General features: G+C 41.5%; 2 protein-coding genes across 3 annotated transcripts; one reads left to right on the forward strand and one right to left on the reverse strand.

Moving 5' to 3' along the window:
• Positions 1-3,489: 3,489 nt before the first annotated feature.
• Positions 3,490-11,986, forward strand: si:dkey-166k12.1 (solute carrier family 22 member 13). Of its 2 annotated transcripts, none has more exons than XM_051389490.1 (10): positions 3,490-5,491; positions 6,253-6,356; positions 6,817-6,971; positions 8,225-8,393; positions 8,580-8,694; positions 9,213-9,313; positions 9,432-9,643; positions 9,776-9,884; positions 10,075-10,203; positions 10,456-11,986. In XM_051389490.1, the coding sequence occupies exons 1-10, from the start codon at positions 5,153-5,155 to the stop codon at positions 10,556-10,558; spliced, it is 1,536 nt and encodes a 511-aa protein (XP_051245450.1). In that variant the 5' UTR covers positions 3,490-5,152; the 3' UTR covers positions 10,559-11,986. The 2 variants fall into 2 exon arrangements, with proteins under 2 accessions (XP_051245450.1, XP_051245449.1); XM_051389489.1 differs by having other exon boundaries at positions 3,491-5,491; positions 9,991-10,203.
• Positions 11,811-18,805, reverse strand: zgc:110239 (uncharacterized protein LOC550326 homolog). Its single transcript, XM_051389488.1, has 11 exons — positions 18,638-18,805; positions 17,812-17,871; positions 17,627-17,719; positions 16,795-16,967; positions 16,068-16,329; positions 15,777-15,972; positions 15,411-15,604; positions 15,243-15,334; positions 13,397-13,558; positions 12,483-12,672; positions 11,811-12,387 (listed from the first exon to the last, which is right to left on the reverse strand). Exons 1-11 carry the CDS (start codon positions 18,678-18,680, stop codon positions 12,200-12,202), a joined length of 1,653 nt encoding a protein of 550 aa, XP_051245448.1. The 5' UTR covers positions 18,681-18,805; the 3' UTR covers positions 11,811-12,199.
• Between the last annotated feature and the right edge of the window lie 184 nt (positions 18,806-18,989).

Consider the following 18,989-nt stretch of genomic DNA (forward strand, 5'->3'; position numbering starts at 1 on the left):
CTCACCTCTCACTGGTGGAGAGAAAAAGGGGCCATGGGCTTCTGGAGCTGGAGCTCCAACTGGGTTAGCAGGTCGTCACCTGTCACCTGCCAGAGAGGAAATACAGCCACCTGGAGAGCAGGGAGGAGGGAGGGATGGGGAAAAGCAGGGACATTAATGTAGTAAGCATACTTGTGATGGTGTAACCCAAAGTCCACACTAATCAATGCACCTCGCTCTTTCCCTACAGAGTCTTTAACTTTAAGTGCTACTGCTGAGTCTGCACTGTGCTGTCTGCCAGCAAGCTGCATAAATCACATCCTGTCCACTGCAGACTCCACTTTTTATCTGTTGGGAAACGAATAAGAAGGCAGGCGGAGGTTAAGAGCAGCTCTTGATAACAGCATGTCATAATGAGAGTGTGCTACTTAATTGATCCATGTACAGGAAATTCCTTTTTCTTGTTCTCACTTCGTGGAAGTTCAGACGGAAGGTAAAAATACAGAGCAGTGGCTCTTGAGATGCGAGGGATTTGGTGTTTAAGGCCACTTTAGAATGCATACCAACGTGGGTATTAAAGTTAAAAGACAAACTGCAACCCACATCTCCAGTCACCCATGGGGGCCTTCCTCACAGCACAGACTACTGAAGTGGCCTAGTAAGACCAGAGTTTGATCGCTGGTCCCATGTCTGAACTAAATAGCAGCAGCAGTGTTCATGCACAGCGATCTTGCAGATCTCTGTCTTTATTCTGCAGCTCGGTGTGTCACTGCAGATGTGCAGCAGCCTACAGTCAGTAAACACACCACAGATCTGGATCACGAAATTCACCTGTGTGTCAGATCAAACAGCAAGCAGAGCAGAATATAAATAGGAACAGAAAAGAGGTGTATGTGTGTGTGTGTGTGTGTGTGTGTGTGTGTGTGTGTGTGTGTGTGTGTGTGTGTGCGCGCACAAGTGTCTGGCTGTCCCCTAAAGCTAGCTGCATGAATAGGTGGTTGTCTCTGTACTTGCATGACATAACAAACAGCTGGTGATGGATGAGTGCATCTGAAACTCAATGTTTCTGTAGGTGACAAGCACATGCATGACCGCACCAATAGATAAAGGTGAACGGACGCTCCAGCACATGATCCGTCCTCTGCACTACAACCTTGGGACGTCTTTCCCATTGCGGCAGTTTGAATGCTGTATTCACTCTCGGTTGGAAGAGTGTTTAGGTGGAAATGTATCTGGCCTGTAAAACTTTTTTCAGTGGGTAGATCCAGCATTGCATAATCTGTGTGGATGAGATATAATTTCTGCCAACATGCACATGCAGATTTTGGGATTAAAAGCCATGCACTGTTCCCAACCAACTCCAGCATGTCAACTTGTCAAAAAAACTCCTCAGGTCTTCGAAACTGGATGAATGAATGAATGAAATGAAGTAAAAGCTAGTTATTTAAAGCAATATGTCTGTGTTTGATATCCCCAAATTAGACATGGATTAGACCACACCTGAAGGATTTCGAGATATCTTGTGATGATTAGAAAAGAATGACTGGATTATAGTTGGGAATGTAACACTGAGGGGAGATCAAGGCGGTTGCTCTTTTAAATAATGTAAAAGAAGAGCAGTAACAGTAAAATGATATGTCTTAGAAAGCACTTGTGCAAAGCTCATTGGATGTGCTACAGTCAAACACGTTACTACAGTCCTGCAGTGAATGCCTGCTGCTGCTGAGTGTGCTGCTGGCAGTATCCTCAGTAAATAGGCCAGGGATCATTCATGCATGTGGCATAAACAATGTTATTTGAATGCTGTCTGTGGGTGTGGCTTCATCTACATCAGCAGGTCGCGTCACGGTTGCGGATCTGGGGTTTCATAAATCGTGTCCTTACAGTGACACAATAAGTGCCAGACCATGATCAGCTGACCGTATGATGCATGACATCGCCATTAAAATCATTTATTTGTGAAGGCAGCCGCTGTACAGAGCAATACTCACACTCAGCAGTGGATGATCCAATGTGGTTTTCTTTGTCAAAAATCCAGAAGGGACACTGGGGCGGTTAAATAATCCTCAGATCGGGCAGATATTGATGAATGCCCCTCGGATGAGCAGGTACAAACCGTCTCTGTCAGACAGTGTGGGTGCAGGCCGGGCGGGGACGCTGTGATGGTTCTCCGGTCTGGACTCTCTGCACAGCGCTGACAGCTCTGGACTGGATGATCAAGGTCACCTTAGTTTGGTTTCCAAAGTCGCTCTTGACCCGGTCCACTCCTCCTTCCCTTCAGCCATCTCCCTCTGTCTCTCTTTTCTGTCTCTCACTCTCTCTGGAGCCTCCCTCACCACTGTGAACACAGCCAGGACGAGAGTAGTCAGACTTCTGGTCACAGCCCTTCAAAATAAAATCCCCATTAGTAAACAGATTTTAGCCCAAAAACCAGGATGAGATTTTATCCTGACAGATTAGTACACAATAAAAAATAAATATGCTATTCGTTCTCTCAGTTTTGTATTTATATCCATTAAGGCCTGAATTTCCGATGTTAATATACTTTATTGTAGGATTGTCACAAACACTGGAAAAGGATACAAGATATTTCAATGTATATTATGCATACTGATAAGGTTAAACACCTCAAGATTTCATTGGTCATTTTATTTTTTATTTTTACATAATTCAGATTTAGAATTTAGACGTTTTGTTCTTTTAATTTGAAAGCAACGCTTTGTTTCTAACCACATCCGGGAGAATTTTATCTGATCTGACCGTTTTTCTCCCTGCTGTCATCCAGAAACCCAAACCAGGACCGAGCATCACTGACGTCACGAGCACCCACAACGGGCAGGGGACAGGAACAGACATAGAAAGTGAATAAATTCATCTATTTGGATATTTAAATCTTTAACAATTTCCCTTTTAATTTAATTTCTTATTACATTATATATGAACATACAGGCATTATTCCTAAAGTAAGGTGGGTTATTGTCATTATACATAAACATAATTCCACCCCCCTACTGTATGGAAGTAGGCTTTTTCTTTTATTGAACACAGAAAATTAAACTAATTCCCATGAGCCTGCAGTGATTGCCTCCCACTTTACCAGCTACACTGAGGAGAGAGGAGCCATTGTTCACATGACTGAGTCAGCCATTCCTCACCCTCACTGCTCTGGACCTGACAATGTTGTACTTGGCTACATTATTTGTTTCACAAAGGAAGGTATAAGCCTGAGGAAAGACACAGGCCTAACTCTCACATGGAATAAAAAGCTAGGATATTTGTTCTGCAAAGTGAGTTTCATTCTTCTTGTGTCATTCTTTGGTCTTTCATTATTGCTGCTTGATGTTTGCTGTGATCAGTGGTCTTACTGATTCAAAACAAAATCAGCTCTGTGCTCCAGAGCTCCATTCTACCCAATACACACCTCTATACATTATAGATCAGGTGACTAGCATTTGGCCTCTCTTAAGAAGACAGACCTTTTAGTAAGTTTAAGTGTTTTTATTGCATGGCTGGTATTCATCCAATATAACGGTTACATACTGTAGCTGTACAAAGTTTTCAATCAGTGCACATTGATGGTGTAGGCCTGTGCACTCAGCCATCATAGATAATTAGATCAAAACAGTTCTTATATTACTGTATGTTCCTATTTTATGGATTTTTATAAATCTCTTATACAAACTTGCCCAACTGACCCCAACTGACCCTTACATTACATTACATTACATATTTAATACACAAAATAAAACTCTTAAGAGCTACTTGTCATTTACTATATTTCCATTTTACGCTACTTTATTATTCTACTCCATTACATCTATTTGATTGCTTTTGTTAGTAGTAGTTTTTACATTGCAGATTAAGTGTTGGAAATATAAATCAACTATGAATGCATATTTTTTTTTTAAGTTAAGCTACCCAGCAGTAAGTAAAAAATAAATAGCTGAAGTAGCTTTAATATGATGTGTTAAAAAACAGAAATGTATTTAATGATGTTTAATAGCCACCTTTTAGATTAGGTCAATGTTAATGTCAAATCATTACACAATGTATTGATTTTCTAAGGCAATCTTTACGATATTTCTATTCAATGCTTTACTAATGTGTCACAATAATATAATGTTTTTAAATTAAAATATCATCATTAGTGGGCGTTTTCAAGAAAATATTGATATATGTATTATTGATTGTATTGATGTATATTGATTGTTTGCAATTAAATCATGCACGTATTTCTGCCACCCCTTAAAGTCTCCATGCCACCCTCTGGCCACCCCAACAATATTTCTCTACATCCGCCCCTGACATGATGTGTCTCTGGCTCTCAGTGGCAGACTGAGGTTGGAGGGGAGTCTGTAATTCAATGTTCTCCCAGCAGATGGCAGCAGAGGGCCTCTGAGGACTTCAGGCATGTTTTTGTTTTGCAAATAAATACAGAGATGTTTGTGTTGTATTCGCCATTAATATACAATGAAGTACTGTAAGTCACTGTGGTGAATGGCAGCATGTGCGATTGATGCTTAAATAATTACCATGGAGAAAAACATAATAAATGCATTCGCCTATAAGATCACAGAGCGTCAGTGGTGTTGTGAGTCTTGCATTGGAGCGTCTTTTGTGGGATTTTGTAATGAGGCTGTGGCCCTGCCCTACAAGTAAAGGATACATCACAACATATGCGCTCCCAGCTGCCATTAACGTGCGCGGGGTTCTCCAGATTGTGCACCGTGTGGAAAACAGCTTTTCTAGGCTGCATGACTTTTTCACTTTCTAATACTGTCAACCATTGGTTCAACGAGGACAGTTCTGCATGTAGTTTTTAATGGATCAAGCTGACTTGACTGGTTCCCACATGATGTTGGACCTTTTGGGCACCTATCTGATTCTGGAGCATCGACCTGTGTGGTTCCTGCAGGAAGGCGATAACTGATAGAAGATGATATCAGTTCATGTTTTCTTCAGGTCCTTTCAGGACAGCTATAGATGGCTCATGTTGGTAGATTGAAGCTGGACTGACCATGTTGACACATATTTGATTTTCCTTGTTTACCTCCTGAACAACAGCTCACCACTGATTTATTGTCTGGTGGGTGTTCTCAACCTTCAGCCTCCTTCCCACTGGCTGCACCGCTGGAAGAGAGCCAAATCTCCAAACTGACCTATATTTCCCAAAATGAATTTCGACCAGATCCTCTCTGCCATCGGAGGCTTCGGCAAATATCAGAAAATTTTGTACATATGGATTTGTTTACCCCAGATCCTCCTCGCCTTCCACATGATGGTGAGCGTCTTCAGCGGAGCCACGCCGCCGTTTCACTGTCGGGAGAGCCCGAGCCCAGTATCCGGGAATAAGTCCTCCTTCCCCGGTACACTCAGCCTGAACTTCAGCCTCTCGGATTCCCCCTGCTTCTCTTCCGACGTCCTGCTGCAGGGCAACCGGACTGAGCGCGTCCCATGTGGCCACGGATGGGTGTACAGCAAGGAGACTTTCCAGAGTACCACAGTCACAGAGGTACAGCAGGAGCCTGAAGAGCGCGATAAATATGATCTGTGTAATCACAGATTAAAAGTGTGCAACTTTCCAAATTCATTTTGGAGTTGTTCCTCTGTAAAAAAAAAAAAAAATGTATCATTCGTTTACTATTAGTCTTGACAAGCATCCAATTCTGGGAGAATGTATCCCGTAGATGTAAATCCGTTATCTTTACTACTACACATTCTACATAATAGAGAGACTACACAGAGTCCCCACAGTATGGTGATGTGAAGGCAGATAAAAGTACCTTACAAAGCCAGATTACTGGTAGGGAGCCATGGGGCAAAAAGTAGCTGCATGGTTGTCCAAAGGTAACAAAATCTACCTTACAGCAGCTTTATAGGTCTGTAACATGCCATAATTCAGGAACAGTAACTTCCTAAAGTCTTGCCATCACCATGATGTTGCCAGGCAACCAGTAAAAACCTCAAGAAATTACTTCTTTAAAGCTACATTTTGATACAGGGCACCTCAGGGAATAAAGCTGGACCCAGCCTAAGGCCCTTATGATGTCTGTTAGCAGGGGGTCCATGTGGCCTGGGGGCAGTGCTCAGCTGTTAGTCATCCTTGGTAGCATAGCACATCATACACATTATCAACATGGACTAATTTTTGAGTAGCACTGACACACAAGTCGTTCCTGTTTGTCAAATGAGAAATAAAAGGTTTGTTTCTTGCAACCATGACTATGCTCCACTAACACCCCCTCCTTTCTATTTGTTTTATCCTTCAACCAGTGGGACCTGGTGTGCGACAAAGCTGGGCTGAACAGTCTTGGTTCGTCCGTCTACATGTTTGGCTTGTTGGTGGGATCCCTAGTGTTTGGAGCCATGGCTGACAGGTAGGCTCTGCTGCTCCCTCTTAGCCTGGAGCCCAGTAACCTCTGACTTTGTACAGATACAATACACAACTAGATCAAAGCATCAAAGGCTTTCATGGCCAAAGGGGAAGACACTGTTGGAGTACGGTACAGAATACGGTAGTCATATGTACGTAGGGCATGCTGATTGAGTTGAAGGGCTGAAGTAACACACTAGGTTTTGACAGATACTGTTTCTTTATAATTGGATTGGAACTCATAGTTGATGTTTGTGCTTCAAACATTTTCTGAAAATTCAAAATCATTTTTGTGTTATGAAATATTTATTGTTTCTCTCATTTCTCATTTCTCCCACATTTTCACACACTAATACATCACATTGTATAGCCTGGTCTCACCTTCCCTCAGTCACAGTGGTTCCCTCATTTATGCATGGGCTTCAAGAGCAAACTCATGTCCACGCCTTCTCTCTCTGTGCAAGGTACGGCCGACGTTTCATCTTGCTGCTGTCCATCGCTCTTCAGACTGTGTTTGGAGTCGCTGCGGCCTTTGCACCCAACTTCCCCGTCTATGTGATTCTTCGCTTTGTAGTCGGCACCACCATATCTGGAGTCATCATCAATGCCTTTGTACTCGGTACTAACAAAATGCAGATATGCACTCAAACACAAGCACGATGAGGCATGAGATCATTGCAGTAGTAATAGTAGCAGTAGTGCATTCATTACCAATTGAGAAAATGCACAAATTACATCATATTTACATTTATTGTTGAGAAAAGATTAGATGAGATGTTTGGATTAATGGAGTCCATGGCAACCTCCGTCTCTCTACTGAGCATTTTCAGATATATCTTGTAGATTTAATAGTCAGATGTTAACTTGGTGCCCTTCTAGTTACTTTCAGCTCTTCTGTAGTCAGTTTTCAATTTTAAGATATGAGCTGTGTTTCCTGGGAGCTTTGGGTATGGGTTTAGAGTTTAGGATTGCAACAACGTTAATAAACTGAAATGATCTTGAATTATTAGATAATTTTACTGTGTATAAATTTCTTATTGTGCTTTTTTCTTTGGCATTGAAAATATTAAAGGTCCAGTGTGTAACATTTAGGTGGATCTATATCACGTTTAATCTCCTGAATATAGGAATCATTGTGTTTTCGTTACCTTAGAATGAGACGTTTTTATCTATAGACAAACCAAACACTTGCTGGGCCTACATACATCACGTTTTTTGCGACTGTAGCCACTGTAGTTTCTCCCACACACAACAGCCTATTCTCATTCCAAGGTTGTCATATACAGATGCGAGTGTTGTTCAGTTAGTTGCAATCTGCAAGTTCACCACTAGATGCCCCTGAAATGTACACACTGGACTGTTAAAATGTGTCATCACCGAGCTGAACAAGGTTTTTCTCACTATCTAAAATGCTGACATTTAGAGATGGACATGGTGTTTAGACATGCTAGTGCCCTAGCTTGTGTCTCTAGGGATGGCTAGCATTTTTACTTTCTGACAAAGCATAGCTGTGCCTTAGTTTAGCCTCACAAAGCTGCATGCATGTGTGCTAGCATATGCTAGTGTCATTGAAAACATATGATAGGATGATTGAATTCCTTGTAGATTCTGAAAAAAATGGATAACAAAAAGATTATACTAGCAGGCACAATTGTTCAGTCAAGGAAAGCGGATATCCATCCATTTGTCACTTTTTTTTCAGACATGCCATACTTTAAATGTAATAATGTCTCATGCTTTTTGTGATATTTTTGCCCAATCCCAGAACACAAACCTTTGCCTCTCATTCCACTACCTCCAAACCACCACCTTAGTTTAACCCCACGATCCCTCCTCTCCTTTCTTTCCAAATCCTGCACTGTTTTTTAAAAGGCACTGAGTGGACGTGCACCAAGAGGCGCATGCTCGCCGGTCTCACCACAGACTACGCATTTGGTCTTGGCTACATGCTCCTGCCAGGCATAGCATACCTGATACGAGACTGGAGAAAGCTGCAACTGGCTATATCGGCCCCCGGCTTCCTGCTCATCTTCTATATATGGTGGGAAATTCAATGGGCATGTGAACATTAGATCCACTGTGCACACAGTTCTATGACAAGGGTCATGAATGCCCTCTTTGTGATCCTCTTTTCCTTCTCTCCCCTAATTTCTGGCACTTTCTTGCCTGTCCTTTCTCCTCGCCCTTCTCTCCCTTTCTGCTGTATGCTCTCTCTTTCTGCTGTCAGGGTGGTTCCTCAGTCTGCCAGATGGTTGTTGGCCAACAATAGGACGGAGGAGGCCATCGCACTCCTCCGTAAGGCAGCGCTTGTTAATGGCCGGGTCTTGCCTCCAGCTGTACAGGTGTGTCTCTTGGCATTTTACTCCTTAGACTATGATGCTATCTAAGCTTCAAATGTATTTTTGGCTGCTGCATGCAGTATGACATCTTAAAACAAACTATAAAAGACCAAAACAAACAATGCTTTCAAGAAGTCTTCATCTCTCTGCATCTTGTATCTATAATTAATGTCCTAAAACAGGTGGGTGCTGTAGGTTTTAGTGAAACAGGAGTAGATAGTGAATTTGTTGGGGAGTATTCTGTAGCTTAATACACTTACGCTTTAGCTGAGTATTTATGGCAGCAGGACAATAAATGTGGGATTGTCTCAAAATAAACTAATGTGTGTGTTCATTGAAGGAGCATGTCACTCAGTGCAATAGCTATGTTTTTTTAATAGTTTTGGGCAACAATGGAGCTCTATGGCACAAAGGAATGAGTAATATATCAGGCTTTGACTACACATGTGATTCTTGTAAGTAGAATTAATTGTTAATGTAGAAATCTTATTTTTTAAAGGGTTTCGTATACATGTGTCCAGGTTGAGAAGATTTTAGGTGGAGGGAAGCAAAGTCCTTCAGCAGTGGATCTTGTACGAACACCTCAGATGAGGAAGAGGGCTATCATCTTGTTCTACATCTGGTAAATTGTGTGTGTATGTGTGCATGCACTTATGCTGTTTAGGGTTTTTTCAGTAACAAATCAAATTCCATGTTTCTTTTACTATTCTCTTTTTACTATTTACTCCTTTGAACCCCAGGTTTGTGAACGTGCTGGTGTATTACGGCCTGTCACTGGGCGTGTCCAGGTTGGGGACAAACCTCTACTTGACCCAGTTTGTGTTCGGGTTGGTTGAGATCCCGGCTCGTTCTCTCGTCCTGCTTGTCCTGCCCTGGAGTCGCCGGCTATCCCAAAGTGGATTTCTCGCTGTGGGAGGGATCGCTTGTGTGCTCATGCTCGCTGTCCCTGCAGGTAGGATGGACGCTGTGTATTTGTTGTGTTTTGAGAGGAAGGTAAACCTTCTGCTATCCTTAGACACTAACTAACTAACTGATACATAAATATATTTCATGAAATTGATAATTTCCCTCCCTCTGTTTGTAGATCATCCCAATGTCCTGACTGGTCTTGCCATGGCAGGGAAGTTTGGTATAACAGCTTCCTTTGCTGTAATCTATGTCTACACTGCAGAGATATTTCCCACTGTGCTTCGGTAAGAAGTGCCTTTACAGTTTTCACTTTTCTTATGCAAACAAATGATTTTTAAAAGTCTCTGAGGGTAACACCTGCAACAATTTTTTTCTCTTGTGCATTGAAAGGCAAACAGGAATAGGTGTATCCTGTATGTTTGCGAGGGTGGGCGGTGTGTTAGCACCAATAATAAACATGCTTCACAACCACAGCCCCACTACACCTCTGGTCATCTTCGGGACCGCCCCGCTGCTGGGTGCCGTCCTGGCCCTAGCACTGCCCGAAACTGCCAACAGACCTCTTCCTGACACAGTAGAGGATGCAGAGAACTGGGACATGAGGTACTACAATGTGACCTCTGTTATCACTTTGCTTTGTGGATATTGTTTTCATTTAGGTTGGAGTTTATCACAGTTTTTGCACATTCTCAGTCTCTTTTGAGCTCTTTGTTCACCATGATGTCGGTCTGTCCTTGGCATTCAGCCTCCATGACCCTGAACAGGATATAAAATCTCCATGCCCTGTTTGTTCCCATGTGAAGACTCAACCTCTGCAAATACTTCAGTGTGTACTTTGTGTTTTGTCTCCTGCAGGTCGCCTCCCAACAAGGAGAACCCTGAGATACCTGAGGATATCAGCCAATCAGCCAGCAGCACAGAGGAGCAGGAGCTACGGCATCTAGCAAGCCAGGCCTAAGTGTGTGTAAAAGGATGCACGCATTCCATTATTCACATATTATATAGCCTCAACCTTGTTACCTGATACAGTACTCAACACAACATCCTCTATGCAATTACATGTCAGGATCAGAGCTTTATGCAGGAAAGCCAAACACATTTCCACCCAACTAGCTTGCAGGTGCACACACGCACAAAGCAGGCATTCATATAAGCTGCCAAGGAAAATCAACAGCCTACTGTTCTACCAGATGCAGGTAATGTCAGGAATAAATTGTTGTCCTTTGCAATTTGTGCATTTCTCAGATGTTTACACCTTCATTCCAGTTTTGAGACGTGGTTTGATATATTTTACATATGTGGTGCCGCTGAATAAATGAGCCTGGAAGACAAATCTGCAGAGCTATAAAAGAATAGATCCCCTAAAGACTTTGCAGACACAGATTGCATATTTGTATAAATTTTTAAATCTACAGGCATCAGCTCAGAGATTGTTAAACCTGTGCTGATTTGAAAAATCCAATTAGACTTCACACTTCAGTCCATACAGCCCCGCTGAGCAGCTATTGTTAGGACTTGATATTTTTCAGGACTGAAGGATTTATTACATTTTATGGATTGAGTAAAAGCACATAATATTTTTGGATAATAAAACATGTCTGCGGACTGTTTGTCGAGTATCTTTGTTATGGTATCTTAAAGCTGTATTGAACAAGCAACTGCCTCGTTTTCTATGTTCTCATTCTCAATCCAAGAAAAATAAAACTAGTCAAGTGAGATTGCATGTACTAGTCAACTTTATCATGTCTAATGTAAACTTTTGTTGGACTAATATAGTTCATTTGTAGTTTTGTCTATGAGTTGTAACTGTGATCAGTATGTGAAGATATGTTTGATTCCCGTGTTGTTTGTAGAAGTTTGTTCTTTTTATTATATTGAATTATACTCAAGATATAAAATGACTCACTATAACTTGGATCTGTGAAATATCTCTTACATTTTACAAGTGTTGGCTGTTATTGTGTATATTGATAAGTGCTACATAAAAAGGCATGTATTAGAAGGACAGGTTATGTAATATGCTATGTCACTCAGGCAAAAGGAATTTGATTCTTTAAAATCTATTATTCCTATAGCAAAGACCAGTATGCTTTTAATGTGTAAAATGTATATGTGGAGGGGATATCCCCATTGCCTGAATTTAGAAAGCATGCCTTACTGATGACCACAGCATGTGAATGTGTTAGATCATGGATAACACAGAAGACAAATAATGGAAAACCTTCCAGTTTTTTATTGCATTGATTCCAGCCCAGTGCATTTGAGTGCAACAAATAAAGTAGAACAGAATAATATAAAGTGAAAATTTGTCACACAATGTACTTTTTACAACTTAAATTGAAGGCACTGCTGCTATGTGCCACCAGCAATAAATCTGTCAAAACCATGTTTAAAAAGGTGGACTTTTTTTGTGTGTGAGTTGTGCAGCATCTCAATTCACATTGATACCATTCCACAGCTATGTTTAACACTTTATTATCACCAAGCAACTCAGTGTGATAATAATCACACCTCAACACATCCATCATTAGGTGTCATTCATCTGACACTCACACACTCCAGTGGCATTAACATATAGATATAGAGGGAATTGGCAGATCTATGCCAGTGTAACATATGTAGCATCAGTGGTGACGCCACAGTTGTTATCCTTCATAGACATGAGGATGTAACCGTCATTGCCCCAGTAGGTGGACCATGAGTTCTTTATCAACCAGTAAGGCTCCCCACTCAGGGTGCCATACCCCACTGCAAGCACAGCATGGTCCAAATCATCAGTGGTGTTACCTGGAAAACACAAGAAGCATGCTGGGTTATAGACACAGAAAGAGACAGACCATTGCTGCTGTAAAAGCATTAGCAACAATGAGAGGTAAACTTACCACAAGCTGGTTCATAGTAGACACCGTGGCTGTAGAAAACAAATGATCGATGTGAAGCATCAATACTGACAGCTGCTGGTCCGTTTTTAAAGAGTGCCAGCTTAAGGGCCTCAGCATCTCCGGATGTGACGTTGGTGTAGCTCTGGATATGTGCAGTAAGCTGGGATGTGTTCAGATGGCAAAATCCATTCTGTTTAGAGAGGGACAGAGGAAATGTAATACCGAACCCTGTAGCGCAACAGGACTGGAAATATAAGTCACCATCATACAGTACGTGTCCCCTTGTGTGAAAGGTAACTGACTTGGATACTGATGGCTATCAAGGTTAAAGCAGAGACTGGGCACACAAGTGCTGTACTGGACAGAGATTTATAACCGACTCCAGCACAGATGCAAACCTTTTGAATAAAACTGATTATTTATGCAGTTTTCAGTTATTTCAGGCTTGTTTAAAAGTTGTCAAAGGCATTCATTTCTGTATATTAGGCACATTGTACTGGTGGGAACATTTCTTAAGGTGCCTTAAACATCTTAGATACAATTATGTGCAGACAGATGGAATTGTGTTTCATAGGAACTTGTAACTCTAGTAGTCTACAAAATGTCCAACTGAGCTTTGCTGCCTCAATTCAGATGTCAGATGCAATCAAGTGTTCCCTTCCATGATTTATTTTGGCAATTATCCCCAAGTAGGAGAACTAGGACAAGGAGAAAAACTTGCAGTCTGAGTATTTATAGTAGTATATATAGTATTTAAAGAATAATTGAAAATGCACCATTCACTATCTCTTAAATATGGAGGACCACGTGTGTGAGGGTGTTTCATTGTCACAGTTGCCTGCCATCCTTAAAGGAAAGCACTATAAATACATGTTGTTTATGTGTACAGGCATCACGTCTTGGAATTATCTCACCATTCCCATATAGGCTCCGTAGGTTTCTGTTGTGGCGATGCCTCCATGTTTCATGATCCACTCGTACGCTCTCCACTCCTCCCCTCCATCGCAGCCGTTATTGCCGAAACCCCAGGAACAGTCCACCAGCATCTGCTGAGACAGAACCTGCAGGGAGCCCGTCTGAAAGACAAGAGCAAAACATGATCACACTCCACACACAGATTAGTAACCTGCCCTGCTCTGCATGAATCACATTCTCTGAAATATAATACAAAGTGTTTAACCAGCTTTGGTATCTTATGGCACTGCACAAACCTCTGAAAAGAAACCAAAATAAAACAAACAAATGGCTTAATAATACACTTAAACAGGAAAACAGGTCATGAGGGTTTAGAAGGCAAAAAAATAGACAAAAGGTCTAGCACAAAAAAACATAATAGATGGTTTGAGATTGAATAGTTTATAATGAACATTTTTACAACAGCTGTTATTTACAGGTTGCTAGGCAGACGCTGTGAGATCACGAAGAAGTACATTTAAAATTGGCCCCTGGGGAATGACTCTGTTTTCGAAGCTGCCTATGGGGACGGGGGGTGTGCCGCATCACGGAGGTCACTTTCTGCTGCACTGAGTGCTGGCAAAGGCACACAGACGAACTGCTGGGGCTTCACAACAGTACTTCCTCCTGGCCCAATCAAACGCTGAAACAATAAGAGCTGTACTCATCCACAAACAACTTCATACACCTTCTATGTGTGTGGTCATATTTTATTTATCTTAGCAAAACTTTTTTTGTTCATTATTGTGTTTTATTTCTATTTAAATTGGAACTGGTGTGCTTTCTTGGCCAGGTCTCCATCGGAAAACAGATTTCAGTCTCAAGGGACTTTCTGGAAACTAAATTGTTTTAGCAAGTCCTACTGGGATATTGTCAACGTTTTTGACATTTTAACGGCTAAAAGATTAGTTAAAATTTTAACAATGTACAAGTGGGGGCATATTTTCTTCAACAATCACTACCCTGCTCCCAAATGTTTTTCCATTTTGCCCTGCAGTGTGTCAACTACCTCTTTATCTGCTTAACAATTAGACAGCTACAGGCCCACAGCAAGGTACAGAATCAAGAATTTGGCCACTTCAGTGGGGTTCTATCAAATCCCATAATACACCATCCAATGTTTGGATGAAGTTGCTTGGCAACACGGGAAAAGGAATTCCTTTAAAGCCTTGCCTTGCACGGGATGGAGGCAGACCAAAGCTGACACTTTATTTCTTCGCATACATTGTCTGCCTGTCTAACATGAGTGAAAGTGGCACAATGAACCGTCTTGTGGACCCGCCCCTACTCTGAAGGGGAGGGTTTGTTTTTACTCACGGGGAAGACTTTCTCAAGCTTATCGGAACAGCTTAAATAATAAGCATCAGATGCAGTTTGACTGTATGATGCATTTCTCAACATTGAGATTTTAATGCCGCTAAAACAGGGCCATCTTAACACAAATGTCTATAATAATTATACTTTCCTATGTACTTTATACTGGCCACTTTTTACTTTCTAAATTCTAAATTCTCTATTGGTTTTCTTTTTAACATTATATTCTTTGTTTCTATTTAATGTGCTGTAATCCCCCCCTACACCTACAATGAAGCTCCATCTTATCATTTCTTAAATATTTAGAAATATGTCAATAAGAGATCAACACCAAACTGATATGTAAATCAACCAGAAACATGAACAGAGGAACTGGCATGCTTAACATCTGTGGCTTCAAAAAGCATATGGAAGTAGCCCCATCAATTGAAAACACTGGAATGCGGCCAGTGACTGTGGCGCAAGCTGCAAGCTGCTTTTTATCCTTTCCACCTTTAAGAAGAGAGCGCCCTCTACTGCTCCAGTGGTGGCAAAGCTCCAGCAGGAGCCGCAGATGGCTTGGTCCTTCACTGGAGTCACAGCACCTGCAAGAGGAGAGTTGAGGTAAAATCTGGGATGTCCTGCCAGGACGATGCATTGTTTTAGATTGTATAAACTTACCGTAAAGCCTCCAGTCAAGTGACTCTGGTACTTTTACCCCTTCGTAAATCTTTGAGGGGAAGGGGAGCCCTCTGTTTGGTGTCTTTCCTCGTTTCCTTCCCCTCATGGTGGCCAGCTCCGACATGGTGCGGTCTGACAGAGAGTTCAGAGCCAGAGAGAAGGGCAGTCCTGCTCTATTCTTGGAGTGGACATACCTACAGTGATTGAGAAAACAGTCTTCCGGTCATCAGATGTTCTTCAGTTTAAACTTCTTATGTGTCCATGCTGGACTGCTGTGTTGACGCTGCCTATATCCTTCACAAAAACATTCATATTGACAGTGCTGCAGTGTCACAACTAATGTAAGTATTTAAATGTTCCTCTCACCGGAGATTATGAACAAAAGCGTGTTGTCTTTTCTCGTGTTCTCTTTCATCGCTGTACTGACGCTGGAACTTCTCCTTGAAATGGTTGAACATGCGCTCCGAGTGGCCAGAAGCTGAGGTGTGGATGAGATCTTTCATTGGATTGGCCAACATGTGGTGCTCCACTCCCGGACCAGGAAATCCACCACAGCTCATCCCTGTGGGGGAAAATTGACAAAACATAAAAGTTGTATTTTCCCAATTAAATCTTTCTTAACGGTCCTGATGCATGCAGCTACAGTAGATCACGAACCTTCAGGCAGCGAGAAGACTTTGGGGTCCACATGAGTGCTGAACTCTTTGTAGTCCACCAAGTATTTATCATAGTGTGACCCCAGCAGTGTGTTGTAACCCATCATCTCATAATGGAGGGGTATGGCGGGCTCTTCTTTGCCATTTGCACCTCTCTCTGAATGAGTCACCCACAGTGTGTACGTGTTCTTCTTGTAACCCACAGTGGTCACATTCTGCCAAACTTCACAAAGGGAACCGCCATAGTACTCCATCCTCAGGAACTATAATGAATTAACATTTTAAGTATTTTTCAACAGCAGCAAATTATGGTTAGATTATTGGTTTGATAACTGTTTTGTTTTTATGTCGCCCAGTTTTTCCCGATCCTCAGCATCACTACGATTCTGCATTGATGCACTGCACGGCTGTGAGTCTGTGAACCAGAGTCAACAGACTATAGAGTAACAGACTCTCTGGAAGACCTGCAGCCGCTTTATGGGAATTCAACAGTCTGCATGTCAGGTAGTGTTACACTAGATTGTGTGGTTTGTGCGAAAGAGCAAAACATGCTTACACTTAGAATCTGTCTACTCAGGTTCAGTCTGCACTTACATTTTAATGGGTCACAGAACACGTTGCAACAGAAAAAGGTTTTCTTTCAGTAATTTTTTTTGTACTGTTACATAATCCGGGATCTGGTTCTGATTATTTTACAGTAGAAAAGTGTTTAAATACTGCACACACACCTGGAAACCCTGCACATCAGGCAGCGACGTCTGCGGTGTGACTGTTTCATCCTTCGTTCCGTTGACCTGGAAACACTTCATCACATTCTGCTCTACCTCTGTGGTCTCAGGAGTGATTTTATAGGCAACGCCCCACTGCTGCTCCGTGCCCAGCTGGTAGGTCGACACCTGGCCTGTTGTCATGTCATGAGACATGTGAAAGTTAGACATTATGAGACATAATTAACAAACTAATAATTAATGTTCAGAATGAACCATAGTCCATAGTTTTGCATTATACTGTTTATTTATATAAGTTATATTATATGGATTTCTTTCTCAAATGTAAAGATGCTGGTGGTCTGCTGATACTGGGTCTGATATGGCTTTTTGTATCAAGTAACCATGTCACCTTTTGACTTTCCAGTCACAAGGTGGCTTGGCTTAAAGCCACATAAAGTTAAGTGGGTGTCCGCAAATAAATATTTGCTTATAGCTCCCAGAAATGTAGTTTCTTATCCATTCATGATTCCACTTCATAAGTGGTAAATCATTTATAACTAAGAAAATAAAATTTTTACACTTTATTGATGGCTTGAAATCAGCTTAAACAAGACAGAAAAGGTCCAAAGTCTCATGAGTATGTAACATGAGTCAACAGAAAAAAAAGTTCCCAAGAGGTGCTTATTCAATGTTTTTCACTTCTTTGTTTTTGTACTGAGTGCTTATGTTCTGCTCTGGTCACTCTGGTCTGACACAACAGGTTTTCAGTTTCACATCACCAATCCAACCAAGCAGGGAAAAAACAGAGTTGGGTTTAAAAGAATCAACCACAGGTCAAGTGGTTTCTTACCATGGTAGTAGTCTACTCGGCTGGACTTTGCCGCTAGATCTAACCAGGCCTCAAACGGTTCCTTGATTTCAGCATAGGGCAGAGAAATCACTCCTGCAATAGAAATGTGAAACATTCCTGTAATGAGCATAAATTCAGAGGAAAAAAAGAGTCCCGAATGTGGAACCTGATGTTGCACTGCTTACCTTTAACATGATAGTTGTTCCCAAAATTTGGAAGGGAAGGGACTGCTTTTCCCTCTGTAGCTGGAAACAAACATAAGAATGCTGAAAGGTGCTTTACAAAAAACAAAATTTTCAGTAGGGTTACTGACCGTATCCATTTCTTATGAGGACCAAAACCATTAATACTGATAGCTGCCCATGGGCATGACACTGTGTCCATATCACTTACAAAGAGATGAGGTGAAGGCAAATATCTACTAGAAAATGTTGTAATTTAGCCAATGCTGTCATAAGGAAATTTAACAACTAAGCAGCTCACACGGTTCCACATAACTTTCAGACCTTCACACTGCTCATAATACCTCACATTGTTTTTTTTTTTTTTTTTTTTTGCCAAGCTAGGGAACCATTGCAGGGCTTATGACAAATAGTTGTAATTTAGCCAATACCGTATTGCAAGGTGTATTACGTGTACACCGAATTAAAGAGTAGATTCTATAGTTTCACTCACAGTTATAAACCATATTTTAGGCTGTATAAGGCTATCCTGACAAGCAAGTCAACTTTAAATCGACAGATTTTTGCCTGAAGTTTGGCGTGACATTCTCTGCATTCATTAGCACGTACAGGAGAAAGAAGCAGTCATACTTTCCTTAGTATTTAAAGCCATGCATTTAACACTACTATAAAGCTGTTATAAACACTTATTTCGGAAGGTATTTCCTCAGCAACCTGAAAGATAGCTATCATGAAACGACTATATAATAACACTTACTGCTAGCTGCTGTCGTAGCATGTGGCTAGCCAACTTGAAACACGATGAGGCGAATTAAAAGTTGTCCCTTACCTATAACAGCCCACAAAAGGACCGCTGCAATGTACAAACGCATTGTGAACTCCTGTGAGGCCAGGGACGCAGGAAATGAAGCAGTCACACTAAACTAGAATAAAAACACATGACTCTGCAACCTAAAACACTAATTAAATAACTAATGGTAAACACACCCTCTCTCAACCAATCACAGCGAGGCGTGGAACCGCGTGCTCCAATCACAAACGAGAGGAGGGTTTTATTTGCCCGGATATCATGTGATTCGTGTCATATGACTAAATGAAACCGTGGTTATTTATTTTAGGGAAAGATTTAACAGTGCTAAAAAAACAGAGAGCAGATTTTCTGAGAGGAAAATGTTGCCTGT

This window comes from Dicentrarchus labrax, unplaced genomic scaffold (assembly GCF_905237075.1).
Source record: "Dicentrarchus labrax unplaced genomic scaffold, dlabrax2021, whole genome shotgun sequence".
NCBI lineage: Eukaryota > Metazoa > Chordata > Actinopteri > Moronidae > Dicentrarchus > Dicentrarchus labrax.

What these genes read in the sequence shown, in the direction of transcription:
- zgc:110239 (XM_051389488.1), bottom strand. Translation starts at nt 18,680, where the DNA reads ATGCGTTTGTACATTGCAGCGGTCCTTTTGTGGGCTGTTATAG. An exon ending in CCGAGTAGACTACTACCATG is followed by an intron (nt 16,968 to 17,626) that starts GTAAGAAACCAC and finishes ACATGACAACAG; the next exon opens with GCCAGGTGTCGACCTACCAG. An exon ending in GCTTTTGTTCATAATCTCCG is followed by an intron (nt 15,605 to 15,776) that starts GTGAGAGGAACA and finishes CAATCACTGTAG; the next exon opens with GTATGTCCACTCCAAGAATA.
- si:dkey-166k12.1 (XM_051389489.1), top strand. Translation starts at nt 5,153, where the DNA reads ATGAATTTCGACCAGATCCTCTCTGCCATCGGAGGCTTCGGCAAATAT. An exon ending in TCTTGCCTCCAGCTGTACAG is followed by an intron (nt 8,695 to 9,212) that starts GTGTGTCTCTTG and finishes ACATGTGTCCAG; the next exon opens with GTTGAGAAGATTTTAGGTGG. An exon ending in GCAGAGAACTGGGACATGAG is followed by an intron (nt 10,204 to 10,455) that starts GTACTACAATGT and finishes TGTCTCCTGCAG; the next exon opens with GTCGCCTCCCAACAAGGAGA.